The 23,945-nt window shown below is 37.7% G+C and overlaps 1 protein-coding gene across 4 annotated transcripts in view; it reads left to right on the top strand.

Annotated features, from left to right (window-relative positions):
* Window positions 1-23,945, top strand: part of LOC149316264 (BEN domain-containing protein 5-like) — a 1,092,722-nt gene that overhangs the window by 634,381 nt on the left and 434,396 nt on the right. For 2 of the 4 annotated variants that reach the window (XM_089515102.1, XM_089515101.1), the window contains 3 exons: window positions 9,588-9,736; window positions 10,452-10,665; window positions 17,418-17,603. The exons of 1 other annotated variant lie outside the window; for it this stretch is intronic. In XM_089515102.1, the coding sequence (XP_089371228.1) occupies window positions 9,588-9,736; window positions 10,452-10,665; window positions 17,418-17,575 (521 nt within the window). In that variant the 3' untranslated portion in view covers window positions 17,576-17,603. Of the gene's footprint in view, window positions 1-9,587; window positions 9,737-10,451; window positions 10,666-14,745; window positions 14,770-17,417; window positions 17,604-23,945 lie in introns of those variants that run through there. One more of the 4 variants, XM_089515100.1, reaches the window with a different exon arrangement.

The following is a 23,945-nucleotide window of genomic DNA, read 5'->3' as shown; positions in this document are numbered from 1 at the left end:
TAATGAAAAAATACTTGCAAGCAAGACAGTGTCATATAACAGTGTCTTTCTTATGCATATGCACATTATAATTCAGCATCAAGTTTGAAGAAAGTTTGTGGTTAGACTCTTAGACTCCTTGTTAAAGTAAAAAATAATTGTATAAGTTGAGTCTCTCTTATCTAAAATTCCAAACCTTTTCCAGCTACAACACATGTAAGTGTACTGTGTACATTTGTGAAACTGCAGAGGGACACAAGACTGGAGACAGAATAAGGCAGAAGCAGGTGACTGGAGGACTCTCCAGAGATCTCCTGTACAGTAATCAGGTTCCTTATGTTTCTTTTTAACCTACCATAACAAACAATTGTGTTTCCTTTTGTTGTTATTTTCATCACCAGATCTACAGTTTTTAAAATTTCCTTTTGTGGAACTCAGTGTTGACAGAGTTGTCAAGTGACATCAGAAATTCATAGCTATTTTATCCATGTGTGGGTGGAAGAAAGAAAACTTGGAGGTGAGGTGAGGTGAGGTGACATACAAGAAAAAGATCACTATTTTCAGCATCATTCTGCCACTTCCTACCCATCCCCAATTGCCAGATTCAACAGAGTGTGGCATAAATGGGAGAGCATATGTGCAAGAGGATACTCTTATTTTTTTGGAACTCTCACTCTCCTAAAGAAGTCTTCGAAGAAAGGGGACCTGGGTCGGTTTTCATATGAAGGGACACATTTGCAGCCTTGTAAAGGCTGTATTCTCACCCCATTAAGCTTACATTTCTGAACAGCTTCCATTTATGTATTTCTAAGTAAAAATGACTCAGAAAAAGAAGTGTATTTTGATCTTCTGGGAATTAGCTCAGAATATTTCTGAACCAATCCAGTGTGTGAAGTTCACCCTTGAAGGATTTCACGTCAGTTTACTAGTGTTTGAACTATAGTTCTTACTTAAGTCCTAAGCCATGACTGCATCAGTTTCGATTTGTGCAAATATATATGCCATGTCTTCAGTTGTCTTATTCTCAGTGTTAAGTAGCTCTTATTCTCAATGATTAGATAATATCTGTGCTGCCTTTTTAAAGTTACCTTTCCTTCTTAAAAGTTGTGACAAATCTCTTTCTTCGAATCTGATGTCTTTTCCACTGGGAATACTATAAAAAGGTTCTGTTCCATTCGCTCCTCTGAGCATGATAGTATAATTTCCTTCTTGATACAGTCCGTCCTCGCCTTACGCGGGGGATCCGTTCCGGATCCCTCCGCGTAAGGCGAATTCCGCCTATGCTCGAGCCCCATTGGAAACAATGGGGCTCGTGCGCGGCGGCGCGGGGCGCAACGGGCGCGTGTGCCCATTCAATTGAATGGGACGTGCCGCCCCTTCCGCCCCGCACGCACCGCGGCTTGAGCGCGTACGCTCAAGTCCGCGTATGGTGCGCCCGCGTATGGTGCGGGCGCACTGTACTCCTCTGCTCATTCTTGTTTTTAGTTTCCTTTAGTGGCAACCCTTACATTCTCCAGTACTATGTGAAAGGGGTGTTTGTAGAAAATGTAAAAAATGGTAAAGATCTGGTAATCATACATTCTGAGAATTTTTTAATATATTTTTAATAAAATAAGCAGGTCGCATACTTTTACTCCTCATTAACGAATGGAATAATAAAATATTATTTTAAATATAGATTAGACTTTCTATTTTAACTAAAATTATTACAATTCTATCATACGTAATTAACTGAAATTACGTATTTAACATAGATGCTTCCAGGCATTTAGATTAAACTCACACATCACAGGTTATGCATCCATTTAGAGGAAAGAAATACTGTAAATCCTTCATTCTTTTGGGTTGTGGTGGCATGGAGTAGTCTATGCTTCATTTCCTCTGCCTTTTCAAAATAATTGAAGAGTAAATGCAGTTTCTGATGTAGGAATGTAGGTAGTTCTCTTTGCCCTGAGTGAGTGATCTCATGTCAGATGAACCTGAGGTAAAAGTAGTTTCTATACATTTTTTGAAGAAAAAATAAAATTTGCCTTGTTTACTTTATTTTCATAGATGAAAAAAGTATTCTAAGAATGAAGAATCCAAGTTCATAATTTTTTCAGAGGCTGTAAAATCCCAAGCCTTTGCTCTTTTGATCTCTTAAATATTTATGTTGGATACTTACAACTTCAAATATCTCTCATAGGTTTTTCATCCACACTGGAGGCATTTTCTCTTTCCCATTTCCTGCCTCTTTTAAAGAGTTCACATCACACAAAAACTCCCAAAAGGAAACCTTGATTTTGTCATTTTATATAAGGGATGCCATTTTTTTATGTAATTGTATTATCATGAAACTTGAGCATCTATGGATTGTGGTATCCATGGGGCGGGGGGGGGGGGGGTCCTGGGACAAACTCCAGCAGATACTGAGGGTACACCATATTATCAAAGTAGGTGCTAAGAATGAACCGTAAATAGGCTATTGAAGCTTTTTTTTTTTAAATCATCTACAAAGTTAATGCTATTTGGGAAAAAATATGCAACAATTGGTAGGTGGGTAGAAAATCTTAAGAGCAAATGAGCTGCATATGCCATCTCAGCCATTTTGGAGGCCCCCAGGAGGACATCTAGTATTTTGTAATTGCTTTTGGCATTGCTGGGGGGGGGGGGGGAGAACAGATTTGCCTTTTTCTTTAAAAAGGGCCTTCGCTGGGCCTAGAACAGCTCAGGTTGCCCAAAACATGGTGAAATTGCCCTCAGATCCATAAAGAGTGTGGATAACATTTTAAATTCAGAGATTTGGGGTTCAGTGAGGGGGAGGTACAACCTTCTGGTGTTGAACAAGGGCAGCCCTCCAACTCCTGGCAGTTGCTGAACTCTGTGCAAGAGGCAACTATGTTCAGTTGTTCCTCATTGCATTCTATGCAAATGGTTCCATAGAGGTCGTCTGGAAGGCTCCTTCATATGTGCAACTTGTTCTACAATTGATTCCATTGTGTTGAACGATGCTGCATGAGTGTAATGCTGTAGCCAGCGATTCACCCTTGGCAATCTGTTGTTATTGTTTTTGGTGCTCAAGAAGACCTTGTGAACCAGGGCCTTGTAGTCTATTTTCCTTAACAGTTGGAAGGAGTTTTAACATTCCATTTAGTGGTATGTTGGGGACCACATTTATGGGGACCACCATCTTCCTATTGCTCTCCAATTAGGATAACATAATAGTTTTCACTTGACAGATATGGATATTTACCATAGCTGAGATCTTACATAAAGTAGGTGGAGCAGAATGATCTGCCCATGAAATTTCATGTTCTCCAAAGTAGCTGTTAAGCCGTGAGGGCCAGGGGAGCAAAATCCATGGATTCTCAAGTCCCATTACATACAGTGGCATAGTAAAATGGAGTCCCATATGTAAAATGGCAAAATCAAAATTTGCATTTTGGATACCCCCCTTCCCCCCCCCCCCTCAACAAACCAGAAGCAGAATCCAAAACTAGCTATGAATTTTGTCTCCTGTTGCATGAGAAGCAACAGGAGACAAAAGTCTGGACAGAGATTTGAAGGCCTGCAAAAAAAAAGAAAAAGAAAAAGAAAAGGAGGGGGTCTTCCCATTCCCCCCCCCCCCAAAGCATTTTTCCCTAGGAAAATTATGGAATCTTTCCCCCCAGAAAAGATTGGATTGTAGAATGATAAAATGTTTAAACAAAGTGTTCATATATTTGTCTCCTAAAATTATTTCTAAAAACTAAGTGAAAGAATTTTATGTAGGACTATTTATAGGGTCATATCACTGCAACAGTTTTTTTTCTTTTTATGAGAACTATTACTTTATATCTGCTTGACATACAGAGGACTAGAGAAGACAAAATGACAATTTTTCTTCTTCCCCTGCCCCAAAGGAAAAAAAAAACCTAGAAATGTTCAGGTAAATTGAGTAAATGTGAAACAAGGGTACTTTATTCAGAACTACTTTGTTATTTTAGGAACATAAATGTATAATTTATAATTTAGTTTGGCACGCAACTGCAATATGTGATATATTAAAAGTAAAGTTTATTCTGATAGTAATAACCAACTGAAATTACTTTTTAATGATTTATTTTTTGTTACAAATGGAGCTTCATGGTCCTCAATCGGAGGGAATATCTGAAAAGAATCTCTTTGGTATAGCCCATTTAGGAGGAACAGCTAAAATTAGTAAACCAAATACACACTCAGTTAGTAAAGCAAATAAATATATTTTCAATGGCTTCATAGTTTTCAGAAATTTTACATTTTTATACCTGGGTTCATGCGATATGAAAAACCATGGAGCAAACCCCTGTTTTGTGCTTCATTCTTTCCTTGGCAGGTAGGAGTGATTGAGCAGTATGGATGAGCACTTGGTTCATCCTTAGTAAGCCACAGTTCCAACAATTGCTTAATTTACCACATGTATGATAACAGTCAGTGTGAAAGTGGCCATTGTTAGACCCAGAATTTCAGAATTACCTCTAACCTTTCTTCTTATCCACTTTTGAACTTAAAATATAAAGCAGAAATTTGCCTTACTGTATTCAAGTGGTATTTTTAACCTAGAATGTCACTCTGAACACTTTGAAAGGGCAACAGTTATATGAAGGAAACTTCGAGCAAAGAACTATGGAAGGAAAAAAGCTGTGTATGCGTGTGTGCATGCGTGCAGTTCTTTTAAAATTATTATTCTGCTTTCTAGACTAAAATGCCTTACCACTTGCATGTAAAAAGAATACTTTTCATTGTGGGATTTTCCTTCTATGCTTGCATTTGCTGTGTTAAGATAACACATTTCTGTTGACTTTCAGAAACCTCCCCTAACTGCACAATTTCTTTCTTGCTTATCAAAGCACAAAACCTACAAATGGAAAGAAACTTTAAAAGTAAGCATGGTGCATGGCAAATTAGGCACACAACACCAATTAGCAAAAAGGCAGTAAAAGGAAATGCATGCCTAATTCACAACATGCTGTGCTGTAAATGCAACTCTTAGTAGTTTATGAAATCACTGTGAAGTTTATCTGGCTTGAAGAGTCTTTGCTTTGGGTATAAGAGAACTGCCCAGAGATTTAGAACATAAATAAAAATATTTTAGTGCTTTGTGTCACTGACTTCTTAATAACAGAACCTTGTCGGGTTTGTAACAGGTTTCTGGACTGTTATTATGTCAGAGTTTATCAGACATACTACTTTAGGAAGATATGTAATGTCATATGTATGAATCTATGAATTATCAGCAAATAGTAAAAGGTAACCATATTGTTATGTGGCTGACAGACAGACTTAAAAAAACAAACCATTATACAGTTAGAGTATGTCCAGAAATTGAAAGAGAGACTATTTCTGATGCTGTCCATGTTTCCAAAGCTTTGGGAAGAAAAAACTAATAAACTAAGCAAATGCCTACCTTCTTCCCTATGCCTCCTCTCCCCAACTTCTTTGTAGTCATGGTGGTGGAGTAAGGCATTTTTGGCACCTTGTTTCCTGCTATACCAAGAAGTCCATGTTTGGTAGGAAGACAAAAGTGGTTGCTTTTCTCTTGTTCCTACTTCTCCCATTTAAACTCCTGTCTGTCATTTATCCTGGCTCTCCTCGTGTTTACCAAAATGAAGACGATATGGTGATGAGATGGTAGCTGAGTTGCAAAGCTCTAATCCTGTGTCTTGAAGTGAAAAATTAGTATATACGAGAGGGCGCTGGGTAGGAAGGGGAATACACTCCTAAGAAGTATTTTCTCTTGCAGAACAAACTGTTTTTTAAAGCAGCATTTTAAAATAGTGTTTTAAGGCCAATTCATGCTGTTTACAAATCTCTTGGAACTCATATTTAAAGGCAGTAATATTAGTGATGCTAAGTTTTTAATATCTTTTGTGGGATTATTAAAGAAGGCGCATTCTTGAGATTTCATTTTGGCTTAGAACTATAAATTGCTGTAGAATGCAGAATAACTCCAGATATTTCAGTTGGGAGTACAATCTGGGAATTTTCCAGGCTCCTTTTGTAAGTGGTGGCAACAAGATGTTACTTTTTCAATTCTACTCACTTTCCCTTTGATTTTGTATGCTGGAGGGCTAAGAAAACAACTAGCTCAAGAACATCCAGAGAGCTTGATAGTTGAGGAGTGATTTCAATTAGGATTTTTCTAGTCTAAACTTAGCACCCTTGCTGTTACACTGCCAAGGCTATACCTAGCTGCGTGGGGGATCTCTCCTACCCCAATTTCAATTTCAGTTTTAAAGAAATTTTACTTCTCTCGTCAGAAGGTCTAGGATGGAATTTAATGAACCTTTACAATTAGGGTTATAGTCATCTACTCATCTCTGTTTTCTCTCAGGTTCCCAGGCTAACCCACATTGTCTTGTTGAGATTGGGAGAGCCCACAGACTTTCTAAATTTAGGGAAGAAAACATAGTTTTAGGTAAACATGCCAGTTCCAGAATGTTCAAGGGAACTGTTTTATTTCTCCTATGAAAAGAGAAAGTTGTATCTAAATTTTTCAGAATACTGCTTAGGTGCTTCTTGGTTGGTATGCTTCCCATTGTTATTATAGAAGGTTAAAGTCCGTACCCATAACCTCCCCTACGAAGTCTTGCTTGGTACAGAAGAATATAGGTCTCCCATTCATACGGTCACCATACACCAAACTCAGCTTGATGGCAATTAACAACAATGTAGAATGCTGATGCTTTCTACTCTCTGCGGCTCCTTTGCTTTTGTCTAAAACATAGTTCAGGTGGTAAGAAAGACCATTGTGTCAGGCCATTAATAGAAAGGGTGAAAGAGAAGTAATGCGCCTCTTTTCTGTGTTTTAAATTGTATTGTTTTTTTAATATTGTGAAGCTGCTCTGAATCCCCGTTCTGGGAAAAGAGCGGGATACAAATCATCATCATCATCATCATCATCATCATCATCATCATCATCATCATCATCATCATCATCCAAGTAAATAGAACCAAACTATATAAAATCTTATTCCAGGTTACTCCTTGTTGTTCCTACTAAATCTAGTGGGAAGCAATGGACTCTTCACTTGCCAGCAATCTCTTAGCCAGTTCCATATGGATGCCTGGTGGCTCAGTGGTTAAATGTCTATACTGCAGCCACTCACTAACAAACCACAAGATTGTGAGTTCAGTGTCAGCCATGGGCTCCAGGTCAACTTAGCCTGGCATCCTTCCGTAGGTTGTTAAAATGAGTACCCAGCTTGTTGGGGGCAATTAGCTTGCACTTTGTAATCCACTTAGTACATCAGTAAGTGGTATAGAAATGTACTTGTATTGCTATATAGTTTGTAGACACATGCTGTGATAGTCAGGTTTACCAGAATATGTTTCTATTTTCTCTCCAGTGGTCAGTTTTCTTCCACCTTATATTATATTGGCCATTTTGCTAGTATTCTCTATATAAAGATGGAATGGGCTACATAGGAGACTGAATAACAGCTGTGTGAATGTCACCACTGACTTGTCTTTGTTTCATGAGAAATGTTGGTTTGTGTATGTATGTATGGTACATCATTTTTTTTACAAAGATGTATCTTTGTGTCACCCTGCACTTGGAGCTTCTTCCAAGGGAGGTGCAGTTGCATCAGCCTAAGGCTGGAGATACAAAGGGTTTTTGTTGGTAGTGTCACTGTTTGAAGAGAAAGTTTGGAAGAAACTTTTGGTACTGCTCCCCCCCCATTGTATTTCCTCAGGTCCTTGTTTTAGATATCCAATCTTTCTCCTGGGAAGGAGGGGAGGAAGGGAGAGAAGAGCAAAAGCTGGCTGGCTGGCCACTGTTGTTCAGCTACTCAGCCCACCCTCTCCATGTAGTGGAATGGCCACGTAATAGGAGCCATGGCAAAGGGCTGGGTTGGCTGAGCCTGCACAATGTTATTCAGTCCACTCCAGCCAGCTGGTGTTAAGAAGCAGGAAAAAGTGCCTCTGAGGGAAGGTTTAACAGATGGTGTAGTTGTTAATGGTTCCGTGTTCAGCTTGTTGTTGTTGTTCTTACTGTCAGCTGTCTTCTTCTTTGGATGGCCATGCCTCATTCTCTCCAGTGACATTATGTATGTGTGGCCATGCTGCCATTGCAAACAACAGGATTTGAAATCTCACAGATACAAAGAGCTGACAGATATTAGTATTATTAGGCTCTTAAATCCTGAGTTAAGTCTTGTGGATTGGTGGCAACAAAAGAGATTTAAAGAAGGTCCCTGGTAAAGAAAAGGTTAGGAACCATGGCTCTAGTTGATTTTGTTTTTAAATTTCTTTTTATATACAATAAAAATATAAATAAATAACAAAAACATTTTTGTATATTTCACTTATTTCGTTACAATGTCTGCTTACCTCTCTCTTATTTACTGTGAATCCTTAATTCTGTACTTCCCTTCATTTATCTCATTTTGTAAGACCTTATTTCTTTTAACGTTACCCACCTCTGATTCAATTAGTCTGATCCTACTATTGTCTCTCCAATGATGAATAGTAATTCAATTATTTTTGTGGGTTTTTCTGGCTATGTGGCCATGTTCTTGAAGAGTTTATTCCAGACGTTTCACCAGCATCTGTTTCGCCAGTAAATCCAATTGTTTTAGATCAATTTTTGCTGCTTAGATTATACTTATTTCCTGCTCAGTTCCCATAGTTTTTTTTTGCAGTTTATAACCAGCAATTAGTCTTCATCTATTTTCTTTTGTTTTTTTTTATTCAAACAACTTGTTAATTTATCTAATTCAGACATATCAATTATTTTCATTACCCAATCTTCCATAATTGGGATTTCTTTTATTTTACTTTTTTTTCTTGCACCAGCAATAATCTGGAATTTCCAAAATTATTTCTCTTCGATTTTTGCAATCTTATTAATCATAATAAATAGCTATGTGTCTGGTCTAATCTCATAAGTAATTTTCCAGAATTTCTTTTATGTATTCTTTTCCAAAATTTTTCCACTTGTAGACAGCTCCACCACATATTCATATCATATTCTAGTTGATTTTAAATAAGTTTTTTTAAATGAATTTCAGTTTCTCTGCAAAGTTGTAAGAACAATGGAAATATAAGAGTTATCTCCCAAAGATATTATTGTGCTCATTAAAACTATCAAAATAAACTTGTAGCTTGTGTTCATATATTGGCTTTTTTAAAGTCACTTGTTATTTTTTTAAAAGGTAGTCACAGGTGTAATATTTGTTTTCTTTTTTCAAGCTTTACATGTCTTTGCAGTTGGTTTTCTTTTGCTGAAAAGAAATGTTTTATGAAAGAAATAAAAATGGCAGCATTGTGACAAACTATTCAAGAAATCAATAATTGAATTAATTCTAAATTCACTCAAATCTGATGTTGCCTTACAAGTCTAGTTCTTTGCAAATTTTTCGTGTTCACATTCTGTAGCTGGAAGAATGTCCAGATTTTTCCTCTTAAGTCATAATATCCTGTATCTGTTACAAAAGCATTATCTGTCACTTGTTAAGAGCCATAAGGGCTGTTGTTTTTCATTGCATTTGGTATGGTACTTTATGTTAGATCCATGTTTTATCCAGTTATAGTATTTGACAGCAAGTTGTAAGTTGTTAACATTAATGGTGTTTGATATTCAACATCTTTTTTTTTTTAAATTGTAGGTCCAGCCCTAGAACTTGAAAAAGCTACACCAGAATCCATTGAGCCTGAGCCTGAAGTGCAGACGGCTTTCAGTGAGGAAGCAAACACATCAGCATACTATCCAGCTGCTGTTCCAGTAATGGACAAATACATTCTTGAGAATGGAAAGGTATTTTAAGAGGCTGCTTCATAAACAACAAGTGGAATTATGGTGAATTTCATGCCACTCATATAACATCAAGAGATGTCTGTAACATTTTGATAGAAATTTCCTGAATTGACACCTCAGGGTTTTTGCTGATTCTTTGGTACTTGTTCAACAAAATCCACCTACAAGTCACACCTGTCAGGAAAATATATAGCTTTAGGAAAACTTGCACATCTTCATATGAGTTAAACATGAGTGGGTTGGGAGTGCTGGAAGCAGATCAGCACTCCTTTATTGACACAGATAACTTTGTAAGCCAATAGTCATCATAGGGGAGCCTTTGTGGTGGTATGAATGACTTGCTATTTTAGTTGCTTTATGGTACAAATTTCTTTCAATTTGTATGCTTTCATTATATCAATTTTCACAGAATTCAGTATTCCACACTGATTGTCATATATTAATGTTTTAAACCTTTAGGAATTACAGGTCGATGTGGCTGGTGTTATAAAAGATGAAATAGGTAATTTCATTACCATTTTTTGTATGCTGTATGCCAGTGTTTCCCAAACTTTGGTCCTCTAGATAATTTGGACTTCAGCTCCCAGAACTGACAGTCAGTTAAGCTGGCTGGGGCTTTTGGAAATTGAAGTTCCAAATACCTAAACAACCAAAGTTTGGGAACCACGGCCATATGCTAACTGCAAATTGATTGCTATTTGATTTTACATTTCAGGTCCATCTTGGCAGTGGCATCTGGGTAGATGAGGAGAAATGGCACCAGTTGCAAGTAACACAAGGAGATTCAAAGTATACAAAAAACTTAGCGGTTATGATTTGGGGAACAGATGTTCTCAAGAACAGAAGTGTTACAGGAGTTGCAACCAAAAAAAAGAAAGATGCTGTTCCCAAACCACCTCTGTCACCTCACAAATTAAGTATCGTCAGGGGTAAGTTATTTAGAATTGTGATAGTTGTTTAAGAAGTTCTGCTCTCAAACTGATATAAAAACAATTTAAGCATCCTGTACATTTATTACACAAGGGCAGGTAGTGTGGGTGCCAAAAATACACTGCCATTCTGCTGGTGGACTTACTGCTATATGTCTTGAAAGCAGGAATGGAGGAGAAAAGGCTCAAAAGCAGAAAATTCAAACTCAGTGTAAAAACAACAGCCACAGTATAATTTGAAACACTGCCATTGTCCATCAGTCCGGGAGTGTCCCTACAATGATTCTCATTTAATGGCTAAACACAGAAGGAGTGAAGGCACTCAGGTTGATGGAAATGGACCTGCATCACAGCACGCAATACACCGTCCACTCCATCAGTCCCAATAGCACATTCAGCAGCAGCCACAGTATTACAGGGCCATGTAGACAGAGCTACAAATTCCTTTATGCTCATCACAACTGTTTTGCAACACAAGCAAAGGAAGGATATCCCACACAACACAGCACTTCATGCATGCAGCTCCCTTGTTAAGACATGTCCCAAGAGCTCACATAGCCCTTTCAGGAAAGGGTTCAGGACTCACCCAGGGAAGGAAAGATTCTTCTGAAATGTACAATTTGAGGAATGATACATACATAATATTGCAGCAGCCTCCAGTAGTTCAAGTGAGCAGGATATTGGACTTTGAACAGGAGTTTTATATCAACCAAGAGGAGATGCTTGCAGGTTTGGGTAAAAATGTAATGTCAGAAGCAAAAGAGAGAGCTCACAAAATGTAAGAGCCACAGAGCAGTTCCCTAACTACTTAGGCACAACACCAGACAGACATTAGACACATTGTGGAACATTGCTCTTCCCCTATCCCCAAGATTTTGTCATAGATACACCAGTAGCACACAGGAGGAGTCCTAGTTGGATGGCACAGCCAATATTTTACTTGCAGGCTTGACTTCAGTATACATCCCTACTCTAGGATAGCTGACTTGGTCCACCCATCAACTCAGCCATACCTCAGAAGAAGTGCCTTATGGACCAATAACCTATGTCCTTCATGGACCATCCAGCCCTTCTAGTTTACCTTTTCCTTGTGGCAGTGTATGTGACCAGTCCTCCCCCTTGCTGTATTGTCAGATCCCAACAGTCTGCATTGCTCTTTTCTATTCCTCCCGCATCCCTTCCTTTTTTACTTTCTGCTGACTGACAGGTTCATGCATCCTTGCATTTACCCATCCCATTTGTACTCTCATAGACCTTCCCTCTCATAGTCCAGGGCAGCCTGGTGAGCAAATATTGGAGTGGCTGCTGCCCCAGAGCCTGTCAAGCTCCCTACCTGCCTTCCACAGAATTCCATGCTCAGGCCAGTTGAAGCTGAACCTCTTCTGAGCTTCTGTCTGAACTCCCCCCATGGAGGTGACAATACAGTGGAACTTTGTGGATATGGTGTTTGCTTGTTGTGCTCCATGGATTGAAACTACAACCCTTCAAGGCAAAAGACAGTCACGAGTCTTGGCCAGTGTGATTACCATATTTAGGGGTTTTTTTGTGGGGTTTTCGGACTATGTGGTCGTATTCTGGAAGAGTTTGTTCCTGACATTTCGCATGCTTCTTCTGTGGCTGGCATCTTCAGATAATGCTTCCGTGCCTGCATTCTCTGAAGATGCCAGCCACAGATGCTGGTGAAACGTCAGGAAAAAACTCTTCGAGAACTTGCCCACATAGCCTGAAAAACCCACAAAAAACTATGGATGACGGCCATGAAAACCTTCGACTTCACATTGATTACCATATGGTTTTCTCTCTTTTCTTGCTTCTTTGTATGAGTACCTCTGACACCCCATCTGTTGGAAAGGAATAGGGGTTGCTGTTGGATATTTGTATCTTCAAGGTACTTGTTCAGTGTCAGCAGTGTACTCAAGTTCCCATATGTTTTCAGGAGGCAAAACTGTTTATGGAAATGTTCCCTTCAGTGCAAGTTGTGTTTTCTCCCTTTTTTCTTATGCCAGAGTTCTCTCTTGTGAGTTCTGAGTATGAGTGGGACAGGGCCAGAGGTCCAACATATTCAAGCATATATTTACTGATGGGACATTCCCTATGGTAGACTGGCACATTAGCATATCTGTCAGGATATCTTGTGCTCTGACTTTGTAGTAGGGTTTATGGTGACATATGGCACCTTTGCCAACATAACTATAGGATTGTGCCCATCTTATAATTTCATGCACTGAAACTATTCTTATGAAGATTCTTATTTTGCACATCCCACAATATCCTTTCCGAGTTACAGCTTCTACATACATACTAAAATATATGTAGCTATTAAGTCTCCTGTTTTTTCTAATCTCCAAATTTTTATTCAAAATACAGACAGGGGATCTACAATCTATTTTTAAGACGAATAGAGACATGTAAAGGTCTGATAAGTAAAAAGGAATTGCCATACTAATCAGGTATTTGAACAAAAAGCCCTGATTCTGAAAATACACGATGATTTTTTCTTTGATAACACCTTTATGAATATGCTAAGAGTATATAAATATATGTCTATTTCAGTCAAGAAAGACTATTTCAGAGGTTCTTTGGACTTGTGTGCAATCCCAAACACATAAAACACAAGTAAAATTAATTGAACTGAATGTAATTTAAGTACTTCTTGCACTTAACATTACAATCCATTTTCTGTTTACTTCAAAATAAGTCCTGCTGTGTTCACTGGGCTTTACTTTCTAATAAGGTATGTAGGATTGGAGTCTAAATCTCTAATTTCAATGGAATTTGAGTCAACATAATACTTCTTGGATTCTATAATTTAGAGATTCTGGTAAGCTCTTACTCATGATGGATTGACTTTCAGTGTTAGATCATATTACTACGTACTGTGCATTGATGTGCATTCTTGTCTTCACCGTCTCTTTGTACCAGGGAATGAGTCAAACATTTTGTTATGACATAACTCAAGAGTCTGATATTATCCAAATGATATCTAAGAATATGAAAGTTAATGATCTGTAGGGTATAGTGTGATACAAAGACTAGATCCATTGCCAGTTCAAAAAAAGAAACAAACAAAAAACCCACTCCATTTCTTACCACAGTCTCACAATGCCATAATCATGTGTGTAGTTTGCCTCTTATGGTAACATTTGAAAAAAATCACATAGACAGGCTTGACAACATTGGCGGGTTACAAACCGCCACTTGGGACGTCCTCAGGACGTCCCAGTTTAAAAAAGGGGCGTCTCTTCCAGACGCCCCTATTCCTGTTACGGACTCTGTCCGTAACAAATGGCGGCGGCCGTTCCACACGGCCGCCGCCATCTTGACATAACGGACGCTATGCGTCCGCATGTTGCGCGGCGCTAATGACGCCGCGAGTGCGCCATTGGCGCCTCACGGCATCATTAGCGCACCGCCAGAAGAAGCTCCATTTTGGAGCTTCTTTTTTGCTCCATAAGGGAGCCGTGCGGTTTGGCTGCGGCAGCTCCCTTGCAGAGCAAACAGCAGCACTGGGAGACCACCGCAAAGCGGCGGTTTGTAACGCCTCCTTGTTTGTTTTCCCATCAGCATTGCTGGTCCATAGGGCTCTGTCGTTAACATGACAGCTAGTAGTGTTGCTGGAGCTGCCTTTATAAAATGGCACTGAGAACTTGCTAGTGTGGTGTGCAGTCCACAGCCTTGTGAACTCTGAACAAGAAATGGAAAGTCGAAGGCTTTCATGGCCGGCATCCATAGTTTTTTGTGGGTTTTTCGTGCTAGATGGCCATGTTCTAGCAGAATCTGTGGCTGGCATCTTGTTCTTTCTGAACAAGAAAATAAATAATTTTAAATTCTCTAAGTGCTTCTGAGAAGCATCAGCTCTAAACATGAGGAAAGGCTCTCATCAGCACGTGCTTTGCTGATGGACAGGCTGGAAATCCTGAAGAGCCGTTGCCAATTAGTGTAAGCAATAATGAGCTCAATGGACCAGCTGCTTAACTTGGTATAATGTAGTGTTATATGTAATAACCTAGTAGAACCAAATAATTAGGAATTATTTCTTTTCCTCTCCCTAAAGATTCTCTATTTGTTTGTGTTTTACAGTTTGGACAGCAACAGCTTTAGTTAGTAAGTCATTGCCTATTTTATATTCATGACTATATAATCCAAGGATGAGTTAAACCAGTAGCATTCCTTCCTTCCTTCTCTTAGGATAATGGGATTGAGGTTGGACTCCTTAATCCCTAGCAGCACATTAAATCTGCACAAAATAAGTAAAGACAGGATTGTTACTGAGTAGTTTTATTGTGTTAACTAAACAATTAACTTTTTAGGCATGTACCTAAATACTCTAAAGGCATGAGATCCCATTTGATCCTGGACACTAAGCAGCTCAGCCCTGGTTAGTACTTGAATGGGGGACTGCCAATGAATGCAGGTACTATAGGCTATATTTCAGAAGGCAAAAGCACCTCTGAGTATTCCTTACCTGAGAGAATCCAGTGAAATTCACAGGGTTGCCATAAGTTGACAAGCAACTCCAAGCCACATGCACACACAACATTGTGCTTGGACAAGATCAATGTTTGTTAGAGAGGTTTTTTCCAGCAAGACTGTTTCTGATTTGGGGGGTAGGGTGATAATTGTGTTCATTTTGGAAGTAAAATGTCAAATACGAAGATTCCAACAGTCCATTAATGACTTGAATCATTCTATGTGTAAACATATGTGTGTGCGCATCCATTTGGTTCTAATATTTAGTGTTCTGGGACTGAGAGGTGAGACATACTTTGCCTTAATTACAGTTCATCTGCCAGTGTTTCAATTAGAAAACCATTTTTAGCCAAGTGTTTTTCCCTCTGTTTCAAATTTCATTTTAATGATATTGGCATCTACTCCTTTCAGCTTAAATTATAACTAGAATTTTTAACACACTTTCATTGTCCAATAATTTTTTTTTCATTTCTGAATGATAGCTCATAAAATCTTTATTTGTGGGTGAGTTTTACTTTTATTCTCTCATTCTAGAATAGTTTTCTTAAGATACCCTCTTTAAAAAATAGATTTAAGCCTTAATGGGAGTAATATATCTTCCTCTTTTAGTAGTCCCTGTTGTGCAGTTTATTTTAAGGAAGTTATTAAAAATGGTACACAAACATTGTAAACCCTGTTACTGAAAAATAACCTTTCATAAAACTTCTGAAAGGTGTCAGAAGGAACAGCAAAGGATGTAGAATAGTTAATTGTCATTACTTTAATAAGGTGCATAAACAGTGCTATAAAACTTGTTAATTAAGTGAATCTCTATGGTTTTATGCCATATGAAGGAATAACAGTTGTCAGAGAAAAAATAGCAGGCAAAGCAGAAGTTTTTTAATCAGTTTGAAAACCATTTATTAGTATCAGTAGTAATAGCCAGCGTTCACAGTGCCTTATACCACTACAACAAGGATAGTACATATTACAGGATAATATATTGTACAGTCCGCTCTCTCTATATGCAGGGGATCCATTCCAGACTCCCCCACATATGTAGAAAAGAGCATATGCTCAAGCCCCATAGGAAATAATTAGGCATGTGCACGCAGCGGCGCATGAGGCGCACAGCGTGAGTACGTGCCTCATTATTTCTAATGTAGCTTGCCTTCCACGTAAGCTCAAAGCCGCGGAAGGCAAGCCCACCTATGAGGAGGGCTAACTGTATATCAAGTGTTACGGAACTATCAGTAATAAGCATGGCTTTTAAAACTGTTTTGAGTAACTAGGCTGTTGGCTATTTTCTTACTTCAGTGAGAGATATTAGAGTGCTTTTTTCCCGTTCATGAAAGATGCCACTAGTTGTTCTGATCCATGAGCACTAGAGATGTAGCCACTTAGCTTCAAAGAAAATGTGGGTTCTTTCTTCCATACCTTCTTTTTGTGCTTCTTTCCAAGGAGTATTATTGGCTACCATAACCCAGTTCCCAGCTATAGAGCACTTCAAGGGTCCATCAAAAGAAGCTCCAGAATTCTTTATTTATTCCACCAATATCCTACTTCAAAATGTTATAAGCTTCTACTTTCCTGTGGGCTACCAGCTTCATTGATGTCATTTAGAGAAGTAAAATTTAGACAAATGGCAAAGCTGGTTTGAGTGACTAGGCTATTTGCCTCCTTTGGCAAAAGGAACATTGACATAACAAGAACACAGATTGTTTTCTGGAGCTTGTTCATGTGACCATAGCTGTGATGAAGTGTTAATAGTTTTGCTAGAAAAGTAAGAAGTCAGAGGTAGGAGATATTAACATGTGCTAAAGGCCAGGAAATGCTAAGTCTAAGTTGCCAGCTTAATCATGTTTACTAAGAATTATTTATACTTTGTGGTGCTTACTCCCAGGAAAATACGACCTTTTATTTTAATTAACTTAAACATGAACAACTAAATGTAGAATTGTTTATAGTCCAAATGAGTAATCAACTTCAGAGACAGTGTCTTCTGCTTGAGAAATGGCAGTTGGAGACATTTGCTGCTGTAGCATTAAATCTTGGCAGAAAAGTGTGCTGTTTTATGACTGTCTAGTTTATGATTAAGAAGTGTGCATGCATAGAATTAGTTGCCATACAGAGTGTTTGTAGTTAGTTGTCCATACAAAAACTGCCTGTCACTCAATTCATGTTAACTCATGTTATGTTTTTTAATTCTGTCAAAAAAGATTCATTACCTATGCTGTCCCTTGCATGTATATATGGCACATTTGCCGTAGTGTTCTTCTAAATTCAATTTTTCTTCATTTCAGAGTGTTTATATGACAGGATAGCACAAGAAACTGTGGATGAGACTGAAATTGCACAGAGACTCTCCAAAGTCAACAAGTACATTTGTGAAAAAATCATGGATATCAATAAATCATGTAAAAATGAAGAAAGGAGAGAAGCAAAATATAATTTGCAATAAATTTTGAATTTTTAATAAAGTGTTAGTGTTTTACTCTGGTAGTGGTGGTCTTGATTTCATGGTGTTCATGTTGATACAGTGTGACTTGTTTTACTTGTTTCACTTGATTTTAAAGACACTACTCATCTGCTTATTCCTTTAATGGTAAAATAGCACTAAATTCCCTAGTTGTAATATGGAAATTGACATGCTGAGTGTGAACCTATAGCTGACAATTTTACAAGTCTCCGATTACTGCCATCCTGTTAAAGTTATTGGAGTTGTTTTTGCAAGCTGTCCATGTACAGTAAGGCTCTGTGGAATAAAGGTACTTCATACAGACATACGTTTCAAACAGCTTTTAACAAAAGTTTACTTGTTTCCTTTTGTGAACTTTTTGATATTTAAAATTTTTCTTGCTTTATAATAACATTTTTTTGCTTTTAACAAAAGTTTGCTTGTTTCCTTTTGTGAACTTTTTTGATATTTAAAATTTTTCTTGCTTTATAATAACATTTTCTTGGCATGCAAACTATTTTACTTCAGAATAGACTCCATCAAAGTCACTGTGACTGTTTCAGAGCACACATAATCCAAATCCACAGTTTATATCACTCCTTGTGGATTCGGAGTCTAGTGACTGAGAAAGCAGGTTTTCTTTACAAAAATGCTGTATTTGAGCTCTATTTGACTATGTATGTTACAATAACAGTATCTTTGGAAGCCATATTGTCTAACAACACCCGTATGTCTTTGAGAAGGCATAATGTAGTGGAACAGAAAAAGAAAAAAATATTTATGCAAGAAAAACATGTTATAGAAAATGCTATAATTATGTAGTAGTGATGGTTTCTACTCTGTGCATCAGCTATGAAATTATATTAGCATATGCTTTTTCTTCCCAAGTTTCAGAAAAGTCAGAAGTGGAGTTGGTCCCATTTGTCACTGGATCAGATAGATATATAGAGCCACAAATTTAAGTTTTACTGTGTACTGTAAGTGGATTCTGAGCATAGCTGGTTATGCATTTGAGAGCCGCTGGTAGAGGCAGACTTATCACTTTGGTCTTCATTCCTTCACTAGTCAGATTACAAAGGAGGGGGGTGGTCTGTTGCCTGTCCTACTGCAGCTAACAAGGTATTAACAGAGGACAGATGCAATTGGTCCTGTTGTAGCTTTTATCTTTGTTTTCTTTATTTTTTTTTCTTACATTAGCACTCCAGTGAGCTTTTTAAAATTTTATTTTAAGAGAACAGGGAATCCTATCTGTTTCTCTGTCACTGAGAACTAGCAATGTTTGTCTGTTGCTGACTGACTACAACCACTCCTCTCCTCTCCACCAGCTAAAGTAGTACAGATGGTGTGGCTCATCCAAGCCACTTGCACTCCTTTAGGTTCCTCAGTTCACTTCTCCTCTCATCATCCAGTAAGCATATCATAGGTGAGAGCATTCTTATTATACACAAGTTTTGCCATCATTATGCCCATCTCCCAAATGCTTCTTGGCACTGTTTGCAAAGTATGCAGCCACACCAGTGCTTTCATAGTATCAAGTAATAATTTATTTTTAAAATCTGTCAGTGTCGGTTGCATTTTTCCAAGTAGATTTTGATGTGTGTATCTACATAAAGGGGAATCCCATTGACTTCAGTGGGACAATTCCAAGGTAAGTGTACAAAGGAATACCTTTTTTATAGAGTAACACATTGAATATTAATATTCCAAATATTTTAAATGGGGCAGTTTAAATAATTTGATAGGTAGTATATAGAATGTGTATATTTTCTTCAGTGTACATATTCACAAAAAATTGGGTGGAGGGAATCTCCCCTTTTTTTGTTTTCTGTTTTTGTTTGCCCAAATATATTTTAACTCGGTATTTTTAGTTGTAAAGAGATTGATTGTATTTGTGTGCATTCTAATTAGCTTACACAGAAAACTAAATTAGGAAAATGAATAATGATGAACAGAAGGATAAGCCGCTAAAGCCATTAGGAAAGACAGCTCTACTTCCACCTTATGATCTACTTCATTTAATATGCATTGCATTGAGAAACAAAGCAAGCTGTTTTTGAAGTGTTTCTTAAAGTTTCTAAATTATGTTTAAAAATACAAAATATTTTTGTATTTCTAAGGTATTACAGTCTTAAGACTGCAATCCTGGAGCCTGGAATGGTAATTTTTAAAAGCAGTTTATTGCCTTACTTGTCTACTGCCAAAGACAATGTTATCAACAACATTATTACTTTTGGAAAGTAACCTGTTCCTTATTACATTGCTTATTAATACTATGGTTTGGAAGCTGTCTCTGCTTTCTTTAAACATAGAAAGTTGGAGTGGGGACAGTTGCTCTTCTTTAAAATGTTAAACTAAAGGAAACCTCCCCCTGCTCAAGGAGTAGTTGATATGATGCATCTCTCCACATGAAGTCTGGCCAACTGCTGCCATTCACATTTCCTGGAATGGTTTGAGAGCGCACTCCTGCTGTATCAGAGACAGAGCGTATTAAAAGTCTTTAAAGCAAGGCTGCAGCAAAGCATCTAGTGGTCCTACACTGTTGTTAGCAGTGCAAGACTCTTAACTTGAGTTTAAAATGGAACAGTAATACAGTTGGCCCTCCTTATCCACGGATTCGAACATCCATGGCTTGAAAATGTTCAAAAAAAAAAGTATAAATTCCAAATATCAAACCTTGATTTTCCATTTTATATAAGGGACACCATTTTACTGTGTCGTTATATTTAATGGGACTTGAGCATCCATGGATTTTGGTGTGTGTGTGTGTGTGTGTGTGTGTGTGTCTGGAACCAAACCCCAGAGGATAACGAGGGCCCACTGTACAAAGAGGTAGGGCACACACAACTGTAATGGTTAAAATGTAGCTCATGCTCTCCTCCATCTAGGAAAAGGGGATTCTCATTATGCCCCATTATCCCTAAGCATGGAACTTGAGTAAATGGTGAGAAGAATGTGTTGTATGTTGTCAAATAAACAGCCTTGTTCAGTCAGCTTTTTTTTTTTTTTTTTTTTTAAAAAAACCAGGTCTGTTATATGTAAAGAATGAGAGAATGGTCAGGACACTTAGGACCAGATCCTGGTTTCATAGTTTGCTGGGTGAAATGAATTAGAACCAAGGTTTCCCAGTTCATGTCTAACAGAAAATTTGGGTTTGAACAAATGACAATAGAAGCATCAAATGTCAGGCTATTGAAGATTTGATTAAGCCAAGATCGAATCAGATCACTGTCCTCTATGGCATTAGCATTGCAATTGCTGCTGGTTATAGTAAAACTACAGTAGAGTATAGGAGATGATTTTAGTGAGCAGTGCAATCCTGTGCATCCTTATTTAGACATAAATTCCACTATATTTGACGAGTTGTACTAAAAAGAAATTGCATAGGATTGCATCCTTGAAGCTGTACTTAAGAAAGACATTTTGATTTTTCCATGCATGTCTAAAGTTTGAGTATGTTAAGATTTATACACCAGCTCTTGTTCAGCTCCCCACCCTCTAAGTCTAAATTCCTAGGTGATCCCACCATTCTAGCATATTGAATAAAAATAATTGTTCATTAAGTTTTCTGCTATGTCTGTATCCATAGCTGCTGCCATTCTGATGTCAACAGTCAGTTTACCTGCTGGCGATTGTTTTCTGTCAACTAGATGGTGCAGTCAGGTTCATTTTCAAACACGCGTTTGTTCTGGCAACTGATGGGTGACAGTCTGGCTGTTTGGCTTTGCAGATGCTATTTACTGTTAAAAATGCAGTGAAGTTTTGGACAGATTGAAGTTGGGCCATCTTCAAGGTTGTTCACTTCCGATTGTGTTGAATTATCAATATTGTATTCTCTTTTTGGATCCAGTTTTTCCTGCTAATAAATTGTGGTTTCCTGTCTGTCAAAATAATAGTGTAGAATATAGTTTCATGAATGAGCAACTATAATGTTCTCATTAGGTTTGGTCTGTCTTCGGCTGGGTCTTGGGTTTCCTGCTGTTACAGGAAAATATTGAGTTTGAAAACAGAAATTAGGATGCTTGATTCTGCATTTTGATGAACATTGGTTTTCAAAGAGCTATTATATATGTATAATTCCTGCAGGGTTATGACTTGGAATGGCTGCATTTTCCATGAATGTTAATTTGAACTTCATATAAGCCTATTGGAACAGCTGTGCTGTAAGTTTGGTTCAGTACTCAGGATAGATGCACAATTCTGTCTTGTTAAGCTCCCACCGCTACACATCTCTCATATATTCTGGATGTAAGTGGTGTCTCTTCCCTTTCTTTCCCCTTGGAGGAAGGGACTCTTAGTGCTCCAGAAATGCTATCATTCCTTGTAACAAAATATAGTTGTTATATTTTATTATATCAATGGCTTGATCCAGAATTAAGTACCTGTGGCAGACCTTTGCCCTGGCCAGGGGTGGGGATACATATATTGGCAAAATGGGATTGCTTTTTGTTACTATATAAAAGCAATCCATTATATTGAAAAACATTGAAACAGAGATTGAATCATATTTCCTTCATGCCAGCAGATTTTAAAACAAACAGTAGTTTCCTCTTTTAACTAAGGAAGATTTTTAAAATAATTAAAAATGCTTAATTATAGCCCATAGATGTGCAAATTTAAATGCCCAGTGCACAGAACATCCTTTTGATAGTTGTTGTGATGCTGATGCTTTGTTTAGTGAGGGTCACTTGTTAGCGTTTTCACCATGGAGAGTAATCAAAATGAATTTTATATTGAAGTCCTTTTGGGTTGTATTTCATATTTTTCCCTCCTGATGTGTATTCATTTATGAGAATAAGTAACTGGCAAAAGCCTAAATAACTTGAAGGCACCAAATCTTATTTCAGTATCAGAACCTAAGAGGGTCAGGCCTGGTTAATCCTTGGAATGGAGATCATCAGGAAATACCAGATGCTGTAGACTATATTCAGAAGAAGGAACTAGTAAACCACCTCTAAATATTTGTCTAAGAAAACCCATGAAATTCATGGGCTCACCATAAGTTGACAGGCAACTTAAGGGCACGTTGTTCTGTGCCTTCAAGTTCTTTCCAACTTAGTGTGACCTTAAGGTGACCCTATTATGGGGTTTTCTGAGGCTGAGCGTATGTGATTCAAGAACATCCAGTGTTTTTCCATAGCTGAACTCATAGTCCTGCCCTCAAACAGCTATATCATGTTGGTTACATTACATTAACTAGAAGAGGCTGTAGGACAGTACAGTATTGCCTTTCTATGACATTTCTTCATGTGTAGTACACATATTTGCAATGTGAAGTGGAGCAATGTTGATTTCTGTTTCTTTCTTGTAAAATGGTATTATTATACCCCGAATGCTTTAGTTCAGGTCACCTTACCACCATTCAGATGCCAGTCTTCATATTTCTAAATGTTCTAAGTTTATGAAAAGTTCATGTTCAGAGATTTGCTGAAGATTTGTGTTAGTAAGGACTGGTGCCTCTGATACACAACTAGTTATGGAGAGGTCACTTCTCAGTAGTCATTCATGCCATTAGTGATTAGCAAATAAGATCTAGCTATAATAAGTATAAATAAGTTCAAAATCTATGATCAGACAATACCTTTATTAGAATCAATAACAAAATGCACAAAATTCTGAGTGTCAGCTTTTAATTTACCAAGATCAGACAAGATATACAATGTTGAGTCACTTTGAGTCCTAGTTTTGTGTGGAAAGCAGGATGCAAATAATGATGATAGCGACAACAATGAAAAATGGGAACAGCAAAGGCTGGAATGTAAAGAAAGACGGTAACCTAAATGAATTATGCTTTATTCACTGTTGTGCAGTTTCCCATTAAACAGTGCAGAGAAAGAAGCATGGTAAGTGATTCTCCCATTTTTTGAAAAGATAAGGTCAGATGTTTCACCAGCTTTAGTCAAAACAGACTGCTTCCTTGACAGGCAAAGAACCAAGGAGTCTTTGTGATTCACTTATAAATATACTCTATGATTATGAATTTCAGATTTTTTTCTGGGAGATCAACTCAGCTTACTTGAGTTTATGTGAAGCTAATATGATCAGGGTCATAGATGCAAGTAAAGCAAGTTATGGGGCAAAAAATAAATAAGGAATATCTTGGTGACCACTATTGTAGTTAAATTAAAACTCTACTGGGCCCTTAGTATCTGCTGAGGTTTGGTTTCAGGACCTCCTGTGATACCAAACTCCATGGATGTTCAAGTCTCATTACATACAATCCATACTAAAATGGTGTCTCTTACATAAAATGGCAAAATCAAGGTTTGCCTTTTGGAATTGGTATATTTTTTTGAATATTTTTGAATCCACGGCTAAAGCATCTGTGGATACAGAGGGCCTACTGTAGAAAATTTAGTCACAGGGTGAAATTTAA

This window comes from Sceloporus occidentalis, unplaced genomic scaffold (genome assembly GCF_023333645.1).
Source record: "Sceloporus occidentalis isolate IW3139 unplaced genomic scaffold, rSceOcc1.0.p SCAF_3, whole genome shotgun sequence".
NCBI classification, from domain to species: domain Eukaryota; kingdom Metazoa; phylum Chordata; class Lepidosauria; order Squamata; family Phrynosomatidae; genus Sceloporus; species Sceloporus occidentalis.
Note: the sequence above shows the minus strand (reverse complement) of the source record. Positions and strands in the feature narration are given on the sequence as shown.